The sequence below is a fragment of the Mandrillus leucophaeus genome, unplaced genomic scaffold (assembly GCF_000951045.1).
Source record: "Mandrillus leucophaeus isolate KB7577 unplaced genomic scaffold, Mleu.le_1.0 Scaffold72, whole genome shotgun sequence".
NCBI classification, from domain to species: domain Eukaryota; kingdom Metazoa; phylum Chordata; class Mammalia; order Primates; family Cercopithecidae; genus Mandrillus; species Mandrillus leucophaeus.
The window spans coordinates 4,708,589-4,732,562 of record NW_012107808.1 but is presented as its reverse complement, the minus strand read 5'-3'; the positions used below and the strand labels follow the sequence as shown (position 1 = coordinate 4,732,562).

Below are 23,974 nucleotides of genomic sequence, written 5' to 3'. Positions count from 1 at the left end.
CGGAGCTTGCAGTGAGCTGAGATCTGGCCACTGCACTCCAGCCTGGGCGACAGAGCGAGACTCCGTCTCAAAAAAAAAAAAAGATGAATGCAGGGAAGAGCCTGCCAAGTGCCTTAAAACATTTAGAAAAGGGGCTGGGCGCAGTGTCTCATACTTGTAATCACAGCTCTTTGGGAGGCCGAGGCAGGTGGATCACCTGAGGTCAGGAGTTTGAGACCAGCCTGACCAACATGATGAAACCCTGTCTCTACTAAAAATACAAAAAGTTGCCAGGCATGGTGGTGGGTACTTGTAATCCCAGCAACTCAGGAGTCTGAGGCGGGAGGATCACTTGAACCTGAGAAGTGGAGGTTGCAGTGAGCCAAGATCTCGCCACGGCACTCCAGACTGGGTGAGACTCCATCTCAAAAAGAAAGAAAGAAAGAAAATATTGGAGGATTTTGGGGAGGGAGGGATCACATTCTGCCGGGGTTGCTTAGTAGAGAAAGTGGCATTTGAGTAACTCCTGATAGATGAGAAGGCTTTGAACACAGCAGGGATAGGGAAGACTTTTCCGTCGAATAGAACAAATTGAGCACATGCATAGAATCAGGGAAGGAGAGAGTTCAGTTTGGAGACAGATGAAGATGAAACGTGGCAAATAAGGGTGGATTGTGGAGAGTGTGAAATGCAGGAATAAGTAGTTTAGTCTTTATTAGAGGCACAACCCCAGAGTAGCCTGCCTGAGCTCTGAAGGAGGGATTGGGGCAGGCAGAGGCTAGGAGGCGGTGGCAGGGAGCAGGGGATGCCATAGCCTTAGTTCCGAGAAGGAGCAGTGAGGCCCAGCTGTGGCAGTGAATGTGAGAATGGCATGGAGGGAATGTTGGAGGACAGGCCTGTGTACGTAGGGTTAAGACCTGGAATTTGTTGAGAAGCGTGCCGCACGGCTGGGTGGCAGCAGTGGGGTCAGAGATGACTCTTGGGTGTCGAACAAGTGAGGAGGGTGGGAGGGAGGACTTTGTAGGAAGGAAGAGCGTTGGAGGAAACAGAGCTGGCTCCATACTTGGGTACTTGGGGCTGTCTGCAAGGGTCCTTGCAAGTAGAGGGAAATGTGGCCCCTGGAGGCGGGGACTATGACGGAGTTGCATTCCTCATTCACCTGTCTGGCTGCCAAGGCTGACAATGACAGTGGAAATCTAGGTGTGCTTGTTGTTGTAGGTTACTCATCTACATGGCCTTCTGTTTGTCCTTGTTCCATCCGGTCGTCCCGGAAGGAACGTCGCCTTAAACTGTGCTTTTCAGGATTTAAAAATTCAATGCTTAAGGCTGATATTAGCAAGTCATAGCTGATGACATTGTACCTTGGAGGAAGGCCAGGTACATGAGAAATGTTGAGTTGTTTAATCCTAAGGCAAAAGTTCCCCAAAAAGGTTATTTCTGAAATGACAGTCATTAATTGATCATTTATTTGGCAGAATTGGCTGTGGATGCAGATGTTATTACATACCTTACCAGTGTTTTCTAAGTACATTTCTATTTCTAATGGAAAATTTAGGCCAGACACGGTAGCTCGTGCCTGTAATCTCAGCACTTTGGGAGGCCGAGGAGGGCGGATCTCGTAAGTCCAGGAGTTCAAGACTAGTCTGAGCAACACAGTGAAACGCTGTCTACAAAAAATACAAAAAAAAAAATGAGCCAAGCCTAGTGGCCTGTGCCTATAATCTCAGCTACTCAGGAGGCTAACATGGGAGGATCCCCTGAGCTTAGGAAGTTGAGGCTGAAGTGCTCTCCAACCTGGGTGACACAGTGAGACCATGTTTCAAAAAAAGAAAAAAAAGTTTAGTACGCTGAATGGTGTATAAAAATCGGATCCCATATTGCCTTACAAGTGGTGCCATTTTATCTTCCTATTTAAGGTAATTATACTAGAAATAAAGCTTTCCTTTGCTCGATGGTATGAATGAATACACAAGGCCCCAAGTCCCTCCTCTTGGCCTTCTCCTTCTCTGGGCCTGTAATCTAGGAGCCCAGAGTGTCACAGAAGCCACAGGGGCCCAGCAGTGGGAACTGGCCATTGGGTTGATTCAGGGGAGTGCTCCAAGCCTGGGAAGTGTGAAAGTGGGTTTCCAGCTCATTTTCCACTTGAGGGAGGGAATCTTTTCAGGCTCAGGGCTGTACCTGAAGGCTCTTCCTTTCTGAAGCTTTGCATCTCGAGTTGAGTCGCATTTGAACTGCTGTCATGGAGACTTGCTTGCTACTCATGTGCCTGTTGGTTAGGAGGCTTCCATTCCACCCAGTTTAATCCATGCGGACAGTGTGCGTCCCCACTCTCCTGCCTTCTTGCTTCAGGGAGAAGAATGGGGGTACCAAGGCTCTTGGTCTTCCTGTTCCTATTTATCTTCTTTCCCTGGCAACACCCCCCAACACACACCCTCACTCACACACCCACCCACACCACCTCCGCCCACAATCACACACCTCCTCACAATCACACCCTCACTCTCACACAGTCACACCCTCACACTCACATGCCCCCCACACAATCACACCCACTCATATCCACACTCATACAACCACTCTGAACACACAACACATGCAATCATTCCCAATCACATCCACACTCAACACACACTCACAACCACACTCACACCCCACGCAATCACCTGCTCACATCCACACACACTCAACCACACTCAACGCACACCCCATGCATTCACACCCATATCCATGCTCACCCTCACTCACACCCTCACAATCACACCCCCCCACACACATCCACACTCACATAGTCACTCACATCTTCACTCAGTCACACCCTCACACAGTCACATTCACAGTCACCCCAACTCACATCCACACACACACCCTCACACAGTGCAGTCACCCCAACTCACATCCACACACACGCACACCCTCAAACACATGCTCCCTCACACACGCATTCATTCACTCACATACACCCTCATGTGCATTCACTCATACTCAAGAGACAGTCACACCTTTACACACCCACTCACATGCCCACAATCACACCCCCCACACTCACATCCACACACACAATCACATCCACACACAATCACACCCACCCACATCCATACACAATCCCCTTCACACACATCCTCACACAATCACACCCTCATAAACCCACACACACTCATACATAATCACATTCACACACATCCACACTCACACAATCACTCACATCCACACAGTCACACCCTCACCCACACACACCCATACACAGTCATTCACACGCTCACATCCGCACTCACACAATCACATCCTCACACAATCACACCCTCAGTCACTTAACATGCTCCCCCACATACCTACATGATCACTCATACCCACATTCAGTCACACAGACCCTCATGTGCATTCACTTACACTCAAGACACAGTCACTTACACCCTACACACCCACACACTCCGTCATACACACTCACTGACCCTCTCCCTCCCCGGCACACACACATTTCTTTTATCGTTCGCACCCAGCATTTGCTCGTGTGCCTTTGCAGCAGACCGAAGACTTTGCCTTTTTCCCCCTGTTTGGAGCTTGCTGTGGAGACTGGGGCCTGGGGCCCAGAGCGCCAACCCCAGTACAGCCCAGCTGATGGGTGGAGCCGTGATTGAGAGTCAGAAGTGGGGGTTTCCTTTTATCCCAGGCTTTTGATGTAATTCTCTCATTGACTGTTTTGAAATATTTTTTCTTCACTGCAATGATTGTTTCTTTACAAACTTTATAGCATAACAATATAAGATTGTTACTGTGAAAAATACACAGACCTAGACTTTTCATTCGTCCTCTATTCGTTTGTAAGATGAAATTGTTCCAAAGAATGTGACTGAATAAGGCACAGTACCTGCACCAGCCGGGTTTTAGGTGGAGGCGAATCATTATCGAATGTTCTCTCTAATGTCCTTGCTGTCCTTACTTTAGATTCACAAGGAAGCTGAATAAGAATCTCCTTTTTGTTTTTGTTTTTTAGATTCAGAATATGAACAACATAATCTCCTTCCCTTTGGACAGTTTGCTGAAGGGGGACCTGAAAGGAGTGAAAGGGGTATGACATTGACACTGTGACACCGGGGGCAGCTTTTAGACCATGTAGAGTCACGGTAACTTGGCCTGCCGGGCAGCAGCCACGCCAGTACGTTCTCATGGGGACGACAGGATGGCTCTTTTATCTCCGCTTCCTCTGATTTGCCATCTTGGGACCACCTTTCAGCCAGAATGGTGGTGACTTTTGGCCTTTCTGGCCATCCTGTTGGTGCAACAAACTTGATGAGGGGAGGAGACTGGGAAGGGAAAGAAAACTGCTATTTTGGAAACAGTAAAGAGTTTTGGTCCCTCCAGGGAGGAGGGAAACCTGTGGGAGAAGTTGGGCTTTGTAACTGGCATGTTGCCCATTTACCACTGGGAAAGGATCCTAGCAAGTGTGTATTTTCCTGCTGGGAAGGTCGCAGTCTTCAGGCATGAGCTGATTTCGTCTCTCTGTCCTTCAGAGGATGTTGGCTGTTTAGGACATGCCTAGCCACTATAAGCATGCAGGCCAGGAGCTGTTTAAGGGGGCAGCAGACAGGGCTGGAGGGGCGTTTGCTCATGAGCACACAGGCCAGGAGCTGTTTCGGGGGCAGTGGGCAGGGCTAGAGGAGTGTTTGCTGGGCAGCCTGCTGCTCCTGTCCACCGCCAGCCCTGACAGACATGCACCACGAAAGGGACATGATTGTGGCTGTCTTCTCGGGAGACTCAAATTCTTTGGATCTGCACACGATTCCTGGGTCCCATCTCCAGGACCTCTACAGAAGCTTCTCAGGGTCTCCTTCACAGAGTGTGCCCGGAGAGAGCTGTTGAGACACATTCCCTATCGAGCCTTCAGGGGCTCGGAGAACAGGTCAGCGGAGTTAGCCCAGCTCATGGGCGGGAAGGCATCCCAGGCAGAGGAAAGGCACAGGTGCACACAGGGGGCAGGACTCAGCGCTGCATGTCAGGCTGCCAGGGTGCAGGAGGAGCCAGTTCGTGCAGGGACTTGTATGCCAGGCTGTGGCACTTGGGCCTTACCCGAGGCCATTGAAAAGCCAAAAAGTAGTCGTCAACAACAACAACAACAAAAAGATTTCTGACTCCCTGAAGAACCCCTTTGAAAGGAGCATAAATAGGTGGGGACCATTTGATAGAATTTCCAGTGGCTCAGTAGTTTTTGAGGCAGGCTTTATCAGAGCTTATGAAGTCCTGAATTGCAGACGAAAGAGCAGTAGGAGACCCCAGGAGGATGTGGTGGCCTTTCTGTTCCTGTCATTGGGCTTAAAGCAGGGTTAGATGTGTCGAGATTCATCTATCAATTAGAGTTCCTTTCTTTTAGAAAGACATCCTGAAATATTTGCAGATTAAAGGTTGTCTTTCAGGGTTTACTTTCAGATTAGGCCCAGGACAGGGAGTAGGGCACAGGTGACACAAGGTGGCCCATGAGTGTCATAACTGGGTGGCAGCACCTTGCTTTTGTGTGCATTTAGTATATTCTATATTAAGAGAAAGAAAGGAAATGCCACCGCTAGTGTACTTAAGAGCATTCTTTATTTTTCACGGAATTACATACGTCATTTATTGCAGACATTAATGCTTCTTTCAGGGCTGGTACAGGGATAAGTAAGTTTATCTTGCACAGAAGTGAATGATTAGCCTCGCCTAATTTATTACTCTTTGTTTACAGGATCTGAAAAAGCCTTTTGATAAAGCTTGGAAGGACTATGAAACAAAAATGTGAGTGTTCTCGTTTTTAAAATTACGGATAGGTAATTTGAGATTCCAAATTCAAACCAAGCTCTTACTGCTTAAAGGAATTGTCTAAATAAACATTAATCCAGAAAAGAATTTTTTATCAACCATGTTGTTGTGGTTCGTTTTGATGACAGATGTGTTTGGTGATGCTATCTTCTTCTTTTAATCTGTTTTCCTCTGTTCCTTTGTTTATGATGTCATAGTGGTTATAGGATGTTATTTTCAGGAGAGTTCATTGAGGGAAGTTAAGACCAGTTTCTCTCAGGAGCTATTTCTTTCTGTTTTTGTTTTTAAACACTTTGTCCATTCTGTTACCGTTTTTGATAACAGGGCAGTTTTCAGACTTCATCTTCCTGGTGATTGGTGAAAACTACTTAGCTTTGTATCTGTGTTTCTCTGAAATACCAATTCCCTTGGGTTTAGAAAGAGGGTTCAATACCTGTCTCCTTCAGATGCATCTGCCAAAAAAATAACCTGAAGAATGGAGAATTGATTCTTGAATGTGAACTATGGTTTCTACAAGAAATAGAATTGGTTTCCTGACCTGAAGTCAGCCAAGAGACAAGACTCTGTTGGTTGACTTCAGGCAGTTGTAACTTCCCCAGTCACAGTTTCCCATCCCTATTGTAGAGAGAGTCAAGCTACAGGGAATTGATCAAGCAAGTAATTGTGGGGGGAATAATGGCTTCAATTATTTTAAATACTGGAAAGATATGAAATGTGGTGGTGTTTACTTTGTAATCTCTGTGCCTTGGGTAATGTTGAGTGTTCTGATTGGAAATAGAAACTTTCATATGAATCTTTCGTATGAAGCTATCTGGTAAAGTAAAAGGTGTTATGAGGAAGTCATTTCAAATCTAAGTACAAGTATTTCTTTAGGTTGTTTGGTTAAAAAAAACAAAACAAAAAACAAAACAAACAAACAAAAAAACTCTCCCTGGATATCTTTTCAGTGGGGAAGGATCACAAAGCTCAACTCAGTGAGCCCCACACCTTTGATACTCCTTCTATCCGTGGGAATCTTACATTTCCATACCCGAGGTTGCTTGGCCCTGAGTTCTGGAGTTTCAATGATGGTATGCATTCATTCAGAAGCACAGGCAGAGTGTTGACTAGAGAACCCTGCAGGTCTGTTCAGCCCGGGGAGGCCCCCACCTGGGATCCCTGGTCTGTCAGCATCCTTGATCTGTGTGCCAGTTGGGTGAAATAAATGGGAAGGGACCAGTGGATTCCTGCTTTGCAGAGGGAAAACCAAGAGTCAGTGGTTTCTGCTCGTCAGCCAGTAAGAGTAATTGAGCCAGGCCAGGCAGCTTTCCCACTTCACTCAGCCGCACTTGCTGCCCTCTCCGTGGCTGATGGGAAATGGTACTGTGTGTGACTAGACCAAGGGCAGAAAGGGCTTTCTGAAGAGGAGTGCCTGAGAGAGTCGTCTGGTTCTGAAAAGAAAAGGTTTGGAAGGAGGATAACATCAAATTCTGTAAAAATGAGACACACATGGGTAGAAAGGGGACAGAATTCCTCATAAAACCCTAGAATTTAGGAGGAGGGAGCAGTACCCTTTAAACTTGAAGTAATTGTAGGATAAATAAAGGAAGTAATTTTTTATTAATGTGGGAGATTCATTTATCCCAAGAGGTTTAGTGATATGTAACAACCATAATAGGTTTCAGATGTCTTTTAAATTCCTGGGCAAATAGTCCCATACCTGATTATTAAGAGAAATGACCAGTGTCTGGATGGTCTCTTGCCTGTGAAGGAGTGTCAGGGACACCTTGGAATTGTCTAGTTCTAGTCCCAGGGACCCTCCAGTCACATTCCCTCTCGGATGCGTAAACTCATTAAACATCCCTCCCCAAGGGTCTCTTGTGTGTTTATTTTTCACTCATTCACTCCTTCACTCCTTCAAGTTGTTGAGAACCTACACAGTGCAGGACACACAGAGAAATGACATTTCTTGCCTCATCTTAAACACTCTAGTCCTCCTCACCCTAATGACAGGGAACCCTCTGGAACCCCACGTAGCCCATTTCATCATTGGATGCCTTTGAAAGAACATGCTATTTGGGTCTTGTGGTGTCTACTTGAGGCTCTACAGAAAGAGCTGCTTCCCTTGTCTTCATGGCAGCCCTTTCCGTTTTCTGAGTGCTGTTGGTTTTGTTTAGTCTCCTTTTCTCCAGAATAAAAACTCATGGCTATTTCAAGCCCACCTTAGCAAACATGATTTTGTGGCTCCTTTTTACCGTGGTGACTCTTTTTTGGATGTGCTCGTTGGTCAGTTTTTACCCTGAACTGCACACTCGACATTTAGGTAATACAGGTTAGGCACGAGATGAATGTGGAAAGGATAATTAAGCCGACAGCATGGAAAGGTGGTTGGTCGTCTTCTGCGGTGATGAGCGGTGTTGTTGGTCAAGGCAGAGAACTGGTGTGGCTTCACTGAGTGAGGAGGTGATGACAGAGACTAGGGAGGAAGTCCAGGAGGAGAAACAGTGGGCGGGGAAGAGTCAGACAGTGCCCTTGGGTTACTAGAGGGCAGGCAGGCTCCGAATGCTGATGCCGAAGGAACCCTCCAAGCCCTGTGCAGACTTCCCGCCTCCTCTGACCCATACCTGACTCAAAGCAGGTGCTTAGGAAGTACTTGCTGAGTAAGTGGGAAGGCCCAGCTTGACATCTTTGTGAGGACACCCATTTTCCTTTCGAGGGAGTTAAGAGGCCGCCTGTGCTGAAGCATGTGGTGAGCATTGGTCTTGCCACGCTGGGTACTGGGGCGGCTTCAAGGCTGTCCCATTGAGTTCCGTGCCAACAGGCATCTTGATTGATCCTTGCTTTCACACGTAGAACCAAGATAGAAAAGGAGAAAAAGGAACACGCCAAGCTCCATGGGATGATTCGGACTGAAATAAGTGGAGCGGAAATTGCCGAAGAGATGGAAAAGGAGAGGCGCTTCTTCCAGCTGCAGATGTGCGAGGTAAGGCGGTGGCGAAGGCAGGTCCTACAGCCCAGGCTGTGCCGGCTCTGCCCTCACCTGTGGGAGTGTCTCACCAATACCTGTGGCTTCAGAGAAAACACCACATGCATTATTGGACTCCCTTTGCCCCTGTGTTGACATTTCTTTTACTAGGGAAGTGCTAGCTTCCTGGAGGGTAGAATTAGGTTATTTAACACCAACATTTTCTTAAAGGTAGAGAAAAACCCCTAAATGTATAGAATGTTCTTTCTGGCCTCACATACATACTCTTGCTAAAATACTTATTCCTTGGGTGTATTTAAATGAGATGTCTGAGTTCTCTTGTACCAGTGGAGTCAGTGACTGGCTTGTGGGAGGGTGTGAAGTCAGCTGAAAACACCATACAGCGATGACAGACCATGGCCTGTGTCAGTGTATGTGAGTGAATGGGAAGCCAAGTCACCCGTTTGACTTCCTCCTAGACCTCACTTGCTCAGGCAGGGGCACTCATCCAGCCTGAAGGCCCAGGTGGCCTGGGGAGCGCCTGTCTGCTCCACTCCATCTCGCAGCCTCAGCCCATCCCTTAGGGGGAGACAGCAGGACGGACACTCTCAGAGCATTTCTCTGTGATCAGAGACCGTGGATCATGAAGGCCTTTGCTCACAGCTTTTTTATTTTTGTGCCTTGCTTGCCAGGTACGTGTATACAAATGGCACATGGAAACAGCTGCCACCTCTGCCTGGGGTTGGTTCCTCCTGGCAGTGCCAGTGAAGCTCCCTCGCCCTGGATGGCATTTGTTTCCCTCTCATAGTGGTGCAAACTTAGGTTTCAAATATACAAAATGCATGGGTGATTTTTTTTTTTTTTTTGAGACGGAGTCTCGCTCTGCCGCCCAGGCTGGAGTGCAGTGGTCGGATCTCAGCTCACTGCAAGCTCCGCCTCCCGGGTTTACGCCATTCTCCTGCCTCAGCCTCCCGAGTAGCTGGGACTACAGGTGCCCGCCATCTCGCCCGGCTAGTTTTTTGTATTAGTAGAGACGGGGTTTCACTGTGTTAGCCAAGATGGTCTCGATCTCCTGACCTCGTGATCCGCCCGTCTCAGCCTCCCAAAGTGCTGGGATTACAGGCTTGAGCCACCGCGCCCGGCAATGGGTGATGTTTGTGACAGGCATTGAAACTGGCATTGGCCAACTCTTAATTCCCTCTAAGCAATCAACAGCAAAGCTAATCCAGAAGGCACTTTCTGATTTTGAAATGTATGTTTGTTAATTGCAGCAGGAGCTTAACCCTTGTAAATACATATATCTTAGAAATGTATTTAAATGAGTTTTTATTCCTAGAGCAAGCTCTTAAGTGGTCAGCAGAGGGAAATCAGTCCCAGGAATCAGGGTAGCGGTCGAAAGTTAAGTCCATTTTGTCTAAGGTTAGAATATCTGCTTATCTTAGTCTGTTTTCTGTTTCTATAACTGAATACCTGAGACTGGGTAATTTATAAAGAAAAGAAATTTCTTTCCTAGTTCTGGAGGCTGTGAAGTCCAAGGTTGAGGGGCTGCATCTGGTGAGGACCTTCTTGCTGGTGGGGACTCTGCAGTGTCCTGAGTCAGTGCAGGATATCACATGGTGGGGGCCTCACAAGAGACAGCTAAACTGGCTTTTTAATAAGAGACCCACTCTTCTCATAACTGTCCCACTCCCTCAGTAATCCATGAATGGATTAATCCACTCATGAGGGCAAAGCCCTCATGACCCAGTCACCTCCCAAAGGTTCTACCTGTCAACACTGCTGCATTGGGGGCCAGGTTTCCAACACGTGAACTTTTAGGGGACACATTGAAACCATATCACCACTCCAGCTCTTTTGGTTACTATTTGCACCCTTTTACATTCAGCCTGTGTACATCTTTGAATCTGAAGTGTATCTCTTATAGATAATATAGGTAGCTGGATCATATTTTTCTTATCAGATTGACAATCTCTGCCTTTTGATTGGATTGTTTAATCCATTAACGTTAAATGTTACTATTGATATGATTGGATTTACTTCTGTTCTTCTACTTTTTTTATGTCTGTCTCGTGTCTTTTGCTCCTTTATTCCCACTTTATTGCCTTGTTTTTCATTGAATGTTTAGAGATATTCACTGGAAAAACAAGCGAGTATTTTTAAATAGTCATTTGATGAAATGAATTCTCAAGATAAAGCCTTTAATTAAACTTAAAGGGTTCTTGTGGATAGGAGAATGGATGTTTTTATGCACATTTTTTTTTTTTGTAAACACATATGTATAGTATAATAGGTTGCATTCTCAAAAGAAAAACACATATGTATAATACCACCTTCCTGGCCTACCTCATAGAGTGGCAGAGAAATCAGCAAAACAGCATGAGACAGGGACTAGGAAACTGCTGTGTGTTATACAAGCACAGAGTATTTGTTTTTTCAATCCTCCTTCTGTAAGGATATTGTTTCTAATTAAGCACTGTAGTAGCGTTTTACAAACAATCAGGGTGAAATTAAATAGTAGTGTTTTAGAAAGGATGAATTTGGAAAGGGGTATTTGTGTTCGGGTCATGCTCTTTTTGGTTAGTAAAGTAGAAATCAATTTACCTAAACACTTTAAGACTACTTAAAATGCATACTGAAATTTTGAAATTCAAGTAGTGTGTGAAGGTCGTAGCCATGACTTAAGGAGTAACTGGGTTCCCCACTGGCTCTGTCGTTGCTTGCTGTGGTATATGCACATTGCACTGGTTACTTCTTCTCTTCTGTGTCCAGGTGAATTGATCCTGTGAACTGACTAAGTCATTTATTTTAATGGAAATACACTGTATAGATGATGCCTCTAAGTCATAGACTTGAGCCATCTTTTGAGCAGTCCTCAGGTAGTGCTGGGTCCTGGCTCTGCAGAGCTGGCACTTGGAGGGGTCAGGCACTAATGTTTCACAGTTGAGTGAGAGCTGTAGTATATGCATGCATAAAAGCAGAGGTGGGCTTCTCTAACAGTAAACTCAGAGTTTTCACAGGAGAAGACATCTGATGAAGAGTGTAGAAGTTGGCCAGATAGTCATGGGCTGTGAAGGCCTTTCTTTCCATAGGTGAGAAAGACCATTTGAATAACAGTTTCTTGAGAATCTAACTCTGAAGTGAATTAGATTGCCTCCATTAAAATCATGTTAAAAGGCCCGGCAGGGTGGCTCACACCTGTAATTCCAGCATTTTGGGAGGCTGAGGTGGGAGGATTGTTTGAGCCCAGGAGTTCAAGACCAGCCGGGGCAACATGGTGAGACCCTGTCTCTTTACAAAAAACAAAAACAGACAAAAAACGTGACTTTAAAATTATTTGACTGTTTCCGCAAACTGAAGTTCTCAAGCTTTAAGTGCTTGCTATTGTTTAGGTGTTGAAAATTTTAGTTGCCCAGGATCTAATCTAGAACAGTGGCTTTCAGGCTTTTATTTTAAAGCTGTGGAGCCCTTTCTTCAAAATTCATTTAATAAAGAAATTCAGTATGTCAAATAGGTAATACAGACCTTCTGTGAGTGGAGAAGGTGCAAGAGATCCTCTCTTGCTGTTTGTAAAAATAGTATATGTTTTTTAAGAAAATTGGTTAATATAAGAAAATATATATAAAAGGAATTAAAAATTGCCCCCAAATTTTACTTACCCAAAGATAACCACTTTGACATTTAACTAAACATCTTTACATGTCCCTGTGTATACATTCAAAAAAATTTGTATAAGTAGATCTTTCTCTGCTGATGCTTTATAACCTATTTTCACTCTCTAGTATGTTGATGTCCATGTCAGAAATTGTGGGTTTTATTGGCTTAGTGGCTGCACAGTATTTTCTGTATGGATGCACCGTATGTTAATGTCCTACTCATTACGTTTGGGCTGTTGCCATTGTTTACTTTTATAAACAAGATAGCAGTGTATCTCCTTTTCTGTTCATCTTTGTAAACTTTTGTGGTTATCTTCTTAGAATAAATCCCTGGGAGTAGAATTTCTAGGTCAAAATTTTAAAAGTTGATACATTGACAAATATTTAATCAATATCAAAGAAAGAGGGAAAGAAGGACCTACAGGTAGTTGTTACAGGCAGAAGGACAATTTGCAGCTTACAGTTTCACAGCAGCTTTCCACCTCCTCCTTGGGCTGCAGAGAGACCTCAGTGAGCATCTGAACTTGGGTACCCCTACCCCACCCCCGCCCATCGTTTACCGCTGATAGCCAGGGCATGAATCAGCAGCTTTTCCAGGGGACATTCCGTCTCAGAGATCGTCTCCTGACAGCGGAGGAGATGGGGACTCATGAAGTCCTTCTATTTCCTGACACTGGTTTGGTAGCTCCCTGAGGCTTTCTGATATCTTCGTGGTCACTAATGAATTCTCCAAGTTAAAAATAGCTTTAATTCATTTCAATTAAACTTCGTTTTTTTCTAACAATCACATTACTTTACGTGTAAGGAAAATGTCTCAGGACCAGAGACACAATGCCAAGCATCTCAGCTACAATATGTTAGCAATTAGTGTTCTTAAAGAAAGGGACCTTGGGAAGAAGTATGTTTGAGATGGTTAGAAATCCCATTTATTTGAACCATCCATAGTCTTCCACGCAGCTGGAGTGAAGATTTCTCCTAGCAGGCTAAGATAGACTGTCTTATTACTAGGAGTTTTTGGCACTTAAATATTTAATTATCTGACTGTCAGATAATTCATGTGGCCCCAAAATAAAGAAATGGTTATGGAATCCAGGAGATACTAAGTGTCAGTCATGCACTCTATGCATTGTGAAAGATGCCAAAGAAGTACCAGAAATCATCTCAGTCCTCAGAAGCTCCTTTTAAAATCATATTCTGCTTGCTTTTGTGACATTTCCTTTTCATTTTTCAACAGTATCTACTGAAGGTCAACGAAATCAAGATTAAAAAGGGAGTGGATTTACTTCAGAATCTGATCAAATATTTTCATGCCCAATGCAAGTAAGTTCTTCTTTGTTATGATGTTATCTTAAATGTTTCTTCATGTATGCCAACTTCTGGGACACCTGTAGATAGCTCGTAGGAAATAAACACTTGCGTAGAAGTCTCTAGTAAAGGGAATGAGGTGTTGACTCATGCAGCAACACGGGTGAACCTTGAGAACAGACAGAACAGAGACAAAAAGCAGATGAGTGATTGCTGCAGCTTGGAGGAAGAAGGAAATGAGAAATGACTGCTCACAGGTATAGGATTTCTTCGTGGGATATTGAAAATATTCTGGAAGTGAGTGCTAATGATTGCACAACTTTGTGAATTTACTAAAAATCACTTTAAAAGGATGAATTTTGTGGCTCGGGGATTATATCTTCATTAAAAATAAAATCATATGTACAATATAAAAAATCTGTAGTCATTGCCAAATATATTTATTTTTGGCTCTTTTTGTAGAGGGACAAACAATTTAACCTATTGCGCATCTCTCAGATGTTTGTTAAAAGAGAAATGGTATGGTGTTAATGCAGTGTTTTAAAATAAGAAAACACTTTTATATATTACTTATCCTGTAGAACCAAGGACTGTGATGAGCAAAGGAAGATGTTAGTAGAGGAGGAGGAGAGAATTCCACCTGCAGGGGCTGCTCAAGTACTCAGCTTTGCCATGTATGTCAGTACTTCAGTCTGACCCACGTCTCTGACCTGGCTTCTGCTCCTCGTCCCCCAGTCACTGATACAGACAGGCCCCTAGCTCCTTCACTCACCCACCCAACACACTTCTGTTGAGCACATGCTGTATGTCAGGCGCTGGACCAGAGGCCAGAGGCACAGTGATGCACAAAGCTGGCATAGTTCCTGCTCGAAGAGTCAAGTAGGGAAGTTGGACTGAAAGAGATGAATTTCTAATTAGATGTTTACAAAAGTGTTTTAAAGTATAGGAATCTAAGAAAGAATATAATAGAAGGACCTGATATAGATAAAGATTTAAGGTAGGGTTTTTTGGTTTTTGTTTTTCTATTTTGTTACCTGATACAGTCTCCAGCAGCCAGCACGCGGTGCCCGGAACACAGTAGGTACTCAGCTTTTTCTTGAATGAGCGGCAGACCTCCCTGAGGAGACATGGATTTGAGATCTAAAGTATGAGTAGGAGCCAGCAGATAAGGAGTGGGAGAAGAACGTTCCAGGCAGGGTCTAGGTCTTCAGGCAGGAAAAAGGACAAGGTGACATCAGCTCAGTGAAAAGGAGAGTGGCCTGAAACGAAACTGCTTAGAAAAGCCTTAGGGATGTGGACAGCCCCAGACCTCTTGCAGAAGGTTTTAGATTTTATCCCAAATGTGTTGGGAAGCTCTTGAAGAGATTGAAGCAGAGGATCATTTGTTTGCGCTCCTGTGATGTGCCAGGTGCTATTAGGGGTTTTGGTGATGCAGTAAGGAGGAAAGCAAAGTTCTTGCTTTCACGGACCCTGGGGTCTCATGGGGGAGGCAAGTAGGAAGCACGAGCCAATATTTAACTGAGTTTATGAAAAGGCAAAACAGTGATGGGGAGAGAGACAGTGGTGTTGGTTAGAAGCAGCTTCAGGAAGCTTCTTGGCTGTAACAAGATTACTCTGCATGTTGCGGAGAAGGAACCAGATAGGACAAGGGTGGATGTGGGCAATTGCTTGGAAACACAGCTCCTGTCCCTGTGCAGCCCAGAGATGACGATGGCCCAGCTGACCTCGTGACAGCGGGAGTGAAAGGTGTGGACTGACGAGAAATCTTTTCCTTGTGGAATTGCCACGCCTGTCTGCTTACCTTCCCAGAGCAGGCTATGCCGCCAGCGACCTACCTTTGTACACAATTGTTTCTTTTCCTAGAAGGCCTCCTTCCTCTGTGCCCTCCCTGTCTTCTGTTCCTCCTAGGACCCAGCTCATGGATCATTCCTGCTTTGCAATGCTTCTTCCTTTTGCCTTTTCTTCCTCCTGTGTTGCCGCCACACCTCTGCTTGTCTCCATGGTGACATCTTCCTGGTGTCTCTGTGCTCCTGAACTCTACACTCCTAAGGAAGAGGCCATGTCATTGATTTGTTTTATATCTGCAGTGTGTGGCGCATTTACCTGGCGCATATTTGCAGCAGTGAATTGCGCTGTGGAATTGAACTGAGCTCTGCTTTGGAATTCTTCATACAGCTTTGATGATGTTGCATTTCTAAAGCACTTGAGGTCAGGTGGCAAAGGAGGATGTGCCGAGTGGTTCATCCAAAGTTAAAAGAGAACTTCAGCCATTTAAAAAAAAAAAAAAAAAAAAGTGAAATCATGTCTTTTGTAGCAACAGGGATAGAACTGAAGGTCGTTATCTTAAGTGAAACAAGCCAGCCACAGAAAGACAAATATCGCATGTTCTCACTCCTAAGTGGGTGCTAAAAAAGGCATACCAATGGATGTAGAGAGCAGCGTGACAACAGTCTCAGGAGGGTGAGGGGAGTGGGGATGATGAGAAATTATTAATACTTAATAGGTACAATGTATGTTATTCTGGTGTTGGATACCCCGAAAGCCCTAAGTTGACCACCAGGCCTATAACAAAACTGCGTTTGTACCCCATGAATTTATATTAAAAACATTTAAAAGACAGCTCATCTCTACTTAGAGGGTGGAAAAGACCTTGAAATTGTATAGTTTTCAAGATGAATTATTTTATGGAGACTCAAAATTCTAACTTTGTGATGAGCATGCAAATTACTTCTTCAGTTCTTATGTCAGGCAATTTAGGAAGTGGGTCGCTTCCTTGCTGATATTTTATTTTTAAGAAGAAGCTATTCTGGGATTTCCTTTTTTCCCCTCCCTTTATTTTGCCCAAACCAATCAGTTGGGTAGCAACAGACCACTTGTGGAAAAGTGAAGTAGTTGGCCTTTTATGGACATGAGCTCAGTAACCTTTAAAAATATGAATCTTCCATTACTTCCTTTTTGGATATGAGAGAGAGTGTGAACGCTGCCTGCTCTTCAAATCAGTCAAGCAGCTTTAGCTTTCTTAATTCACGTTCTGGAGGATACAACGTGGAGCCCGAGCAGCTCAGCTGCAGAGAGAGAAAAGCTCACAGCCGTGCATGTTTCCACGTGTGGGAGCTCCTCTCATTCCCCCGTCACACACGCCCAGTCTCCGCTTCCTGTCCCCAAAGGCATGGCTTTGCCTGGTGGGTGCTGTGCCCTGCTGGGCAGACATGGGCCTCTGCGTGCTGCTGTGCTCCGCCAGGGTGAAGAGGCCACTGTGTAAACTCGATTCCAGGGCTCAGGTTTGGCTGTTGACCCTTGGAACTACTTAGATATGCGTTATTTTGCTTTTTCTTCATTTTTTTCTTGTCACTTTAAGTGTTCTTAAAGAATACTTCATGTTCTTTTATTTTTATTTCATTTAAGGAAGGAATTTTCATCTCAACCTCGTTCCTGGAATATCTTGAAAACTTGTCTTGCTAGCCTTTGCCGCTGAGCATTGAAGATCCTGTACTCTAGCGGAATCGAAGTGGGGCATTATAACATTAGAAAACAAAGACAGCCATGGTTTGGCCAGGCATGGTGACTCATGCCTGAAATCCCAGTACTTCGGGAGGCCAACGGGGGTGGATCACCTGAGGTCAGGAGTTCCAGACCAACCCGGCCAACATGGTGAAACCTGGTCTCTACTAAAAATACAAAAATTAGCCCGTTGCGGTAGTGCACACTTGTAGTCCCAGCTACTCGGGAGACTGAGGCTAGAGAATTGCTTGAACCCGGGAGGCGGAGGTTGCAGTGAGCTGAGATCATGCCACTGCACTCCAGCCTGGGCGACAGAGCGAGGCTCTGTCTCAAAAAAAAAGACAGCCATGGTTTGAAAGGTGATGAGTGTTGAATTGACTTGTTCTTTGAGCCAATACCTGCTGGAAACCACTGTGACCAGCTATTGCTCAGTGAACTTGGGGTGCATGGTCAAGATGAGCCTCAGCCCCGGATGCTGCAGAAGCTCGCAGAGGAGGGAGCAGCGGGTGTCATAAGCAGACCTCGTCAGCAGACACCCCATTGGAATGTGGTAGCGTGAAGGCTGCAGGAGGGGCCCCAGCACGGTGTGTGGGGCCCAGAGATGAAAGGGGCTACTCTGCTTGGTGGATTTGATGATTGCCTCTAAGTGGGCATATTTTAAAGGCTGGAAATACACCCCTTCTAGCCTGGCGAGGCAGGCTAGAAAATGTTTAATAGACAACAAAATTTGATTGGGTAATGTTGATGGTAAAAGTTCTGTGAAGCTTGGAGAAGTGTTAATGGGCTCAAGAAAATTTGCTGGGGCTGTGTACTTAGGACTGTCATAGTGACAGCAGCCAGCGGAGAGGGAATAGTGTTCCTTTTCTTGAAGCTTCTCCTGACGCCAGGGCTGAGTGCACTTTGAAGGGGTGTCTGGGTGCCAAGACATGCCTCAAGGAGGGTACGGGAAGGTCAGCACTTTGAAAAATCAGAGGGAGGAGATTTTCCAGGTAGGTGGATGGTGAAGGTTGGCTGGGCTATTACAAAGATGATTCTAAATCTAAATCCAAATTCATATTGTTGTTCCAAGTACACCATTCAATGTCATGCTGGAAACGGTGTCCTGGCGAAAAGTCTTTCAGCACTTGATTCCACTACAGGGCTCATGCTCACGCGCGCTCTCTCTCGCTCTCACACACACACACTCTCTCTCCCTCTCCCTCTCTCCCTCCCTTCCTCCCTCCCTCCCTCTCTCTCCCTCTCCCTCACTCTCTCTCTCCCTCCCTCTCCCTCCGCCCTCCCTCTCCCTCCTCCCTCCCTCTCCCTCCCTCTCCCTCCTCCCTCCCTCCCTCTCACTGTAGGGAGAATTGCCAGGTCGAAAAGGTTCTTGGAGCTGTACACCTGCTCCCTCTCCCTGGGTGGTTTTGCATTTATCACCTGTAATATTTTTCCTATTCTTTATCTTAGGTCTTAGAAATCTCTGTCCTCCTACCTATTTCACAAGAATTTGAAGTGATTAAGAAAATAGTTACATAAAGAAAAACACGTAAATAAAATACAAGAATTAGATGAGTTCAGAAACATACTCTGTATTCAGAAAAAAACCTGTTAAAATACACGAACAAGAGTATAACATAAAGAATTGTGTGTCTATCTAACGATGAATGAGAACATTCTAACAGCCTGACCTCTGTGACTCCTAATAAACACAGGTCAGTGTTCATGCCCCACGGCCTATGTGTCCCTCTCCTTCCTCCTTGGAGTTGCTGCATTAAACGTCACACTGCAGTGTTTTCACAGCGCCTTTTGTGTGTCATGCACTTGGTCTGGGAAACGCCCACAGAGCTACTGCTGAGTTTAAAAGAAGTAAACATCATCTCACATGATACATGCAAAACCCGGATCACTTTTTAAAGATAGTCTCCTTGTTATCCACTAAACTGGCTAAAGTTGGTGACAGTCCATCCTTCATTAAGTTATTTATTCATTCAATAAATGGCATGTGCTTGAAATACGCCAGACTTAGCGGGTACTTTGTGCCTCCTAGAACTTCAGATCTAATGAGGGAATTCTGTTTTAAACAATCACACTAAATACATAATTGCAGTGCAACAAGTGTTTTGCAGAAAAATACAAAATGCCCTGAGAAAGTATAAGAAGGCCTCTTATAGGGGAATAACTTGTAGGGGATTATGGAAGGCCTGGCTAACCAGGGTATGTTTAACCTAAAACTTGAAGAATGAGTGGGAATCAACCAGGCAAAGCAGACACACCTTAGGAGAAGCCTTTAGAGAGAAGAAACGGAGTGCAGAGGGCCTGGGGCAGGAGAACTTGGTAGCCACGGAGGAAGGGAGAAAAGGCCAGTGTGTCTGGATCTGAGTAAACAAAGTGAGTGGAATGGTGTGGTTTGAGACTGGAGCTGCAGACAGGGGCCGTATTACATGGGCCCTGGAGACCTCGTTATGGGTTAGAACTTTCTCCTTAGCTCATGGAAATGCCCTTTCTTCATTCCTCTCAAAAGGGTTACGCACAGCACCCTCCAGAGGCGGCACTGAACACCAGCCCATGACTGCAGCGGAAAAACTTGTCCAGCCTCTGTTGCATTTCCTGAATCACTTGTTATAGGTGACCTCATGGCATTGAGTTCTCAGCCTTAAAAAAAAAAAATTCCTCTTGATACAAATATCAAGTTCTCCATCTACGGTGTCCTACCCCACAGATACAGAGTGTAGCCATCAAAGCTGCTTGGTTCTTTTCTGCATTCTTTCTCTCTCTCTTTCTGTCTGTCTGTCTCTTTCTTTCTTTTTTTGGAGGCAGTCTCACTCTGTTGCCAGGCTAGAAAGCAGTGGTGCGATCTCAGCTCACTGCAACCTCTGCCTCCTGGATTCAAGCAATTCTTGTGCCTCAGCCTCCCGAGTAGTAGCTTTTTGTATTTTTGTATATTTTGTGTGTGTGTATTTTTAATAGAGTATTTTTAGGGGTTTCGCTATGTTGACCAGCTGGTCTTGACCTCCTGGTCTCAAGTGATCCTCCCGCCTCGGCCTCCCCAAATCCCTCACCCTGGGATTACAGGCTTGAGCTGCCGCACCCAGCCTCTGCGTTCCTTCTCTTTTCCATGTCACATGTTGCGGCACATTCTTTAGTGTCTTCCACTTGTGCCCCATGCCTTTCTAGCTTCATATGCTTCTGTTTGGATGCTCAGAAGAAATCAATCAAAGCCCTTGCTGCCATTTGTGAGCAGAACCCGCTCCCGTTATAAACTGAAAATCAAGGCCTCATTTTATATGGGTTGAGAAAAATCTTAAATACTTAAGCTTATTGCAATTCCTTTTTTATTTGCTCCTGCTAATTTTGAGTGTCATTTTATTCTTGGTTTGCCTGATATTTTAAGGTTCTGTTCATACAGTCTTTTCCCCCAGGAGTTACATAATGACTTCAGTCACTTTAAAGAAGTTTTTTAATCTGTCTGACAAAATTATTCCTGTGTGAAGTGTCATCTCTGTTTCTTCTTTTTCCTGCTAGTTTTTTTCAGGATGGACTCAAAGCTGTGGAAAGCCTCAAACCTTCCATTGAAACGCTGTCTACAGATCTTCACACGGTGAGTAGCTTCCCTCCCACCGCGGTGTTAAAACTGTCTTAATGCAACAGACATTTTCCTCTAAATGTTGCTTCTGTGTAACCCTGTGTTTCCATGCTGTGCCGCCCACGTGGAGTGTGGCGTTCCCACGCCGGTCCTCTGTCATGGTGGGAGGGAAGGTTTGACTAGCGAGGGAGGCAGTTGTCGCTTTGTGTGGAAATGGCACCATGAGCACCAACGTTTCACTGTACCTCAGTCTTAATTTTCTGATTCGTTCTGTTGTGTGTGTGTTTTTAAAGATCAAACAGGCCCAGGATGAAGAAAGAAGGCAGTTGATACAGCTTCGAGATATTTTGAAATCCGCATTGCAGGTTGAACAGAAAGAGGTGAGGGGATTTAATTTTGAAAGATTGCAGTTTTAGCCCCATTCTTGGAGGCTTTGGGCCTGAAAAACATGAAGTTCATATCTTCTAGGAGCTCACAGTTCGCTCGGGCTGTGTCAGGCAGCAGGAAAACATTTAATGTATTCTTGCAATTTAGTTCTGTAAAACCATCTTTTAAAATATGTTTATTTCAGGAGGAAGCATTTACTACATGCATGGCCTTAATGGCGGTGTGTAAACCCTGTGCTCTGTCAGTTGCTAGATAAGGAGCTCTTGGTGGCTTCGTCACAGAGACCATGTGTCCTTTTGCTACTTATCCTGTACCTGGTCCTCTGTCGTTTCCGTACCCTGACATACATGGACTCTGCCCCTTTGGGCCTAGGCACGTAGCAGGAGACCAGCTGGGGCTCTGCCAGCCCTGAGGTTGTGTTCTATACGATATGAGGCATGAGCTTTTCTTACAGCTGCCTCCGTAGTGACAGACAGAAATCCTTAGTTCTCTTACTTCCCCTCTTTCTGTAATGACGTCTCTGTGTGCTAACACGTCAGCAGGGACAATTTGTGTTGTGGGGACTTGTTTTAAAAAAGCCATTAAAAAGTTTTAAAGATAATTTTACTATATTTTCACTACAATGTGGGTATCATAATGTGAATTTAGTATAAATCCATTTCCTTGTCAATAAAAGGAATGTGTCTAAATGTATATCTAGTGATTTTAGAGGAATTGCTAAACTACTTGACAGAGCATAAAGTTCCCTTTTGGCAGTTTGGTGAGCTCTATTTTATTGTAAGTTCTTGTACTATAACTGAATATTGTTGTTTTTCTCCCAAATGCATTTACCTTTTGTGACCGAAGTCTAGGAGAGTAAGTAGTTCAGTATTTTAATAAATTGCAGAATTTTGCATGTTTTATTCATGAACATTGTATGTGTGTGTGTGTATATATACACATATATATATTCCTTTTATATATTAATGGCTAGTAGCATTTTTTATTTTAACCCCTCACCTTTCATTGTTGTAGATTTTATTAAAGGCTGAAGAGTTTGCACAAATCTTAGGGAAGTGGATATTTTCTGGGTTTACAGTTTACACTTTTGCTGCTGTTCCTTTGTGAAGATGAAGCAGGTCCCTCCCTCCCTCCCTTTCTCTCCCCTGACTGGCTGAATTCTACACATCTTTCTAGTCCCTCTGAAGCCCCACCTCTGGAGCACTGCCTCTGATCACCCCAGCCCACAGTGATCTGAGTTCACAGAGCACGTCCTGTTTGAAAGCCCCATTTGAATCATAGCCTCTTCCTCTTTTTGAGTGTTGGCTGTGCCTTAAATGCACAGATGCCTTTTCTCCAGCCGTACCTCGAGCAGCCTGAGGATGCCACTCTGCCTTCTGAGCAATTCTTCCATCGCACTGTAGTGCCACAGCGCTCATTTAGTGGAATTTTGGTAAACATGGGTCAACTAAGTGAGACATTGGCAGAGCAAGGTTATATTTAGTGCTAGAAATGACCTACAACACGGTGACTTCCTCCTAGTCTAGAGAACGTAGGCTCTGATGCTTTGATGTTCCCAAACATGGGATATAAGCACAAAAAAAAAAAGAACTTGGCGTAAGGAGAAAATAGTGGCCTAGTTGTAATGAGGAGGAGGTAGTGTGAGGGCGGGAGCCAGAATGCCGTCCAAGGTGGCTGCTCCCCAGCGCGCCGTTGGAAATGATCGAGAACTGCCTTTGTCTAAGAAGGAGGATCCAACCCATGAAGCAAAGCTCAGGTTTAAAATAAGGCAGAGCAGCAGCTGGGGCCAAATAGCCCTCTGGGCACAGTGCAAAGGCTGTGTTTGCTTTGGCTGTGCAGAATTAGGAGGTTTGGGAAAATGGGCTGTTGTGAGAGAGCTGGTTATTTACAGCTTTGCAGGGAAGTATAACAAATTTACCAGCACAGACCAGAAGTTCTTTATAGTCTGTTGTTTTTTGTTGACCAGCCCATCTGCCCCTGATTGCACAGAGGGATCAAATGAACCTCCTTTACTATTCATCTTTGGCTGTCTGCCCAGTTGGCTCCTTGTCAAGACCTAACTCAACAATCTCCTAGTTGTGGGGGTGTTGTGTTTTTTGCGTATCATGCTCTGCATTGCTTTTAGGTAATGGCATTCAGCAAGTTGGACAGTCTTTGAACACAGTTGCACGTAATAAGCAGATGTGAATATGCTACATTTTCTGGTTTAAAATGATTTTCTTGATGGGGGTTCCATTTTGTATACCTCAGATTTGCAATAAGAATTGATCATTTGGTCATTATTGTTTAGGCTGTCATTCCTTTGGTTGGATTTTCTTCTGTGACTTAGACAACTGAAGGTGTTAGAGGATTTTTATTCAGTGTTACAGAAATTCTAACCCTGCCTGTGTAATCACAGTTCATAGAAATTAACATGCCCCAAGAAACTGTGTTGAGCGTTGGTAGAAGCCAGTGCTCCTCATTCTCTTCCTGTAAATCCCATGCATCAGTTATTGAAGGAATGAAGAGTGGCCATTCCAGTGTGGTAGCTTCAGGCTGCTGTTTCTTTGTGACCATGCAGCTTTGTTTTGGTGTGGAGCCTGTGCCATTCTGGTCCTGGTGACCTCACACTTCGCAATCACTGGTCATTCATGTTTTGTTCTTGATATTTTCTGCTCTCTGTAAGGAGAATACTATTGGTATTTCCATTGTTTTTCTTTGTGAAGGTTTTCATACTTGGAGAAGAGTTGAAAACTTGTGCAGTGACCACCCATAGGGCAATATTATACAATGAGGACTGGTCTATGTACCACAGTGTTCGATTTTTGGAGAAGATCCTATCTACAGTGTTAAACCTGTTGGCACTGCTCATCTTTG

The 23,974-nt window shown here is 44.8% G+C and overlaps 1 protein-coding gene across 1 annotated transcript in view; it reads left to right on the top strand.

Moving 5' to 3' along the window:
• The window catches only part of ASAP2 (ArfGAP with SH3 domain, ankyrin repeat and PH domain 2), a 175,623-nt gene that overhangs the window by 77,389 nt on the left and 74,260 nt on the right, over nt 1-23,974 (top strand). The window contains exons 4-9 of the mRNA XM_011965316.1: nt 3,971-4,045; nt 5,693-5,742; nt 8,599-8,728; nt 13,598-13,683; nt 20,671-20,746; nt 21,025-21,111. Of these exons, the coding sequence (XP_011820706.1) occupies nt 3,971-4,045; nt 5,693-5,742; nt 8,599-8,728; nt 13,598-13,683; nt 20,671-20,746; nt 21,025-21,111 (504 nt within the window). The remainder of the gene's footprint in view (nt 1-3,970; nt 4,046-5,692; nt 5,743-8,598; nt 8,729-13,597; nt 13,684-20,670; nt 20,747-21,024; nt 21,112-23,974) is intronic.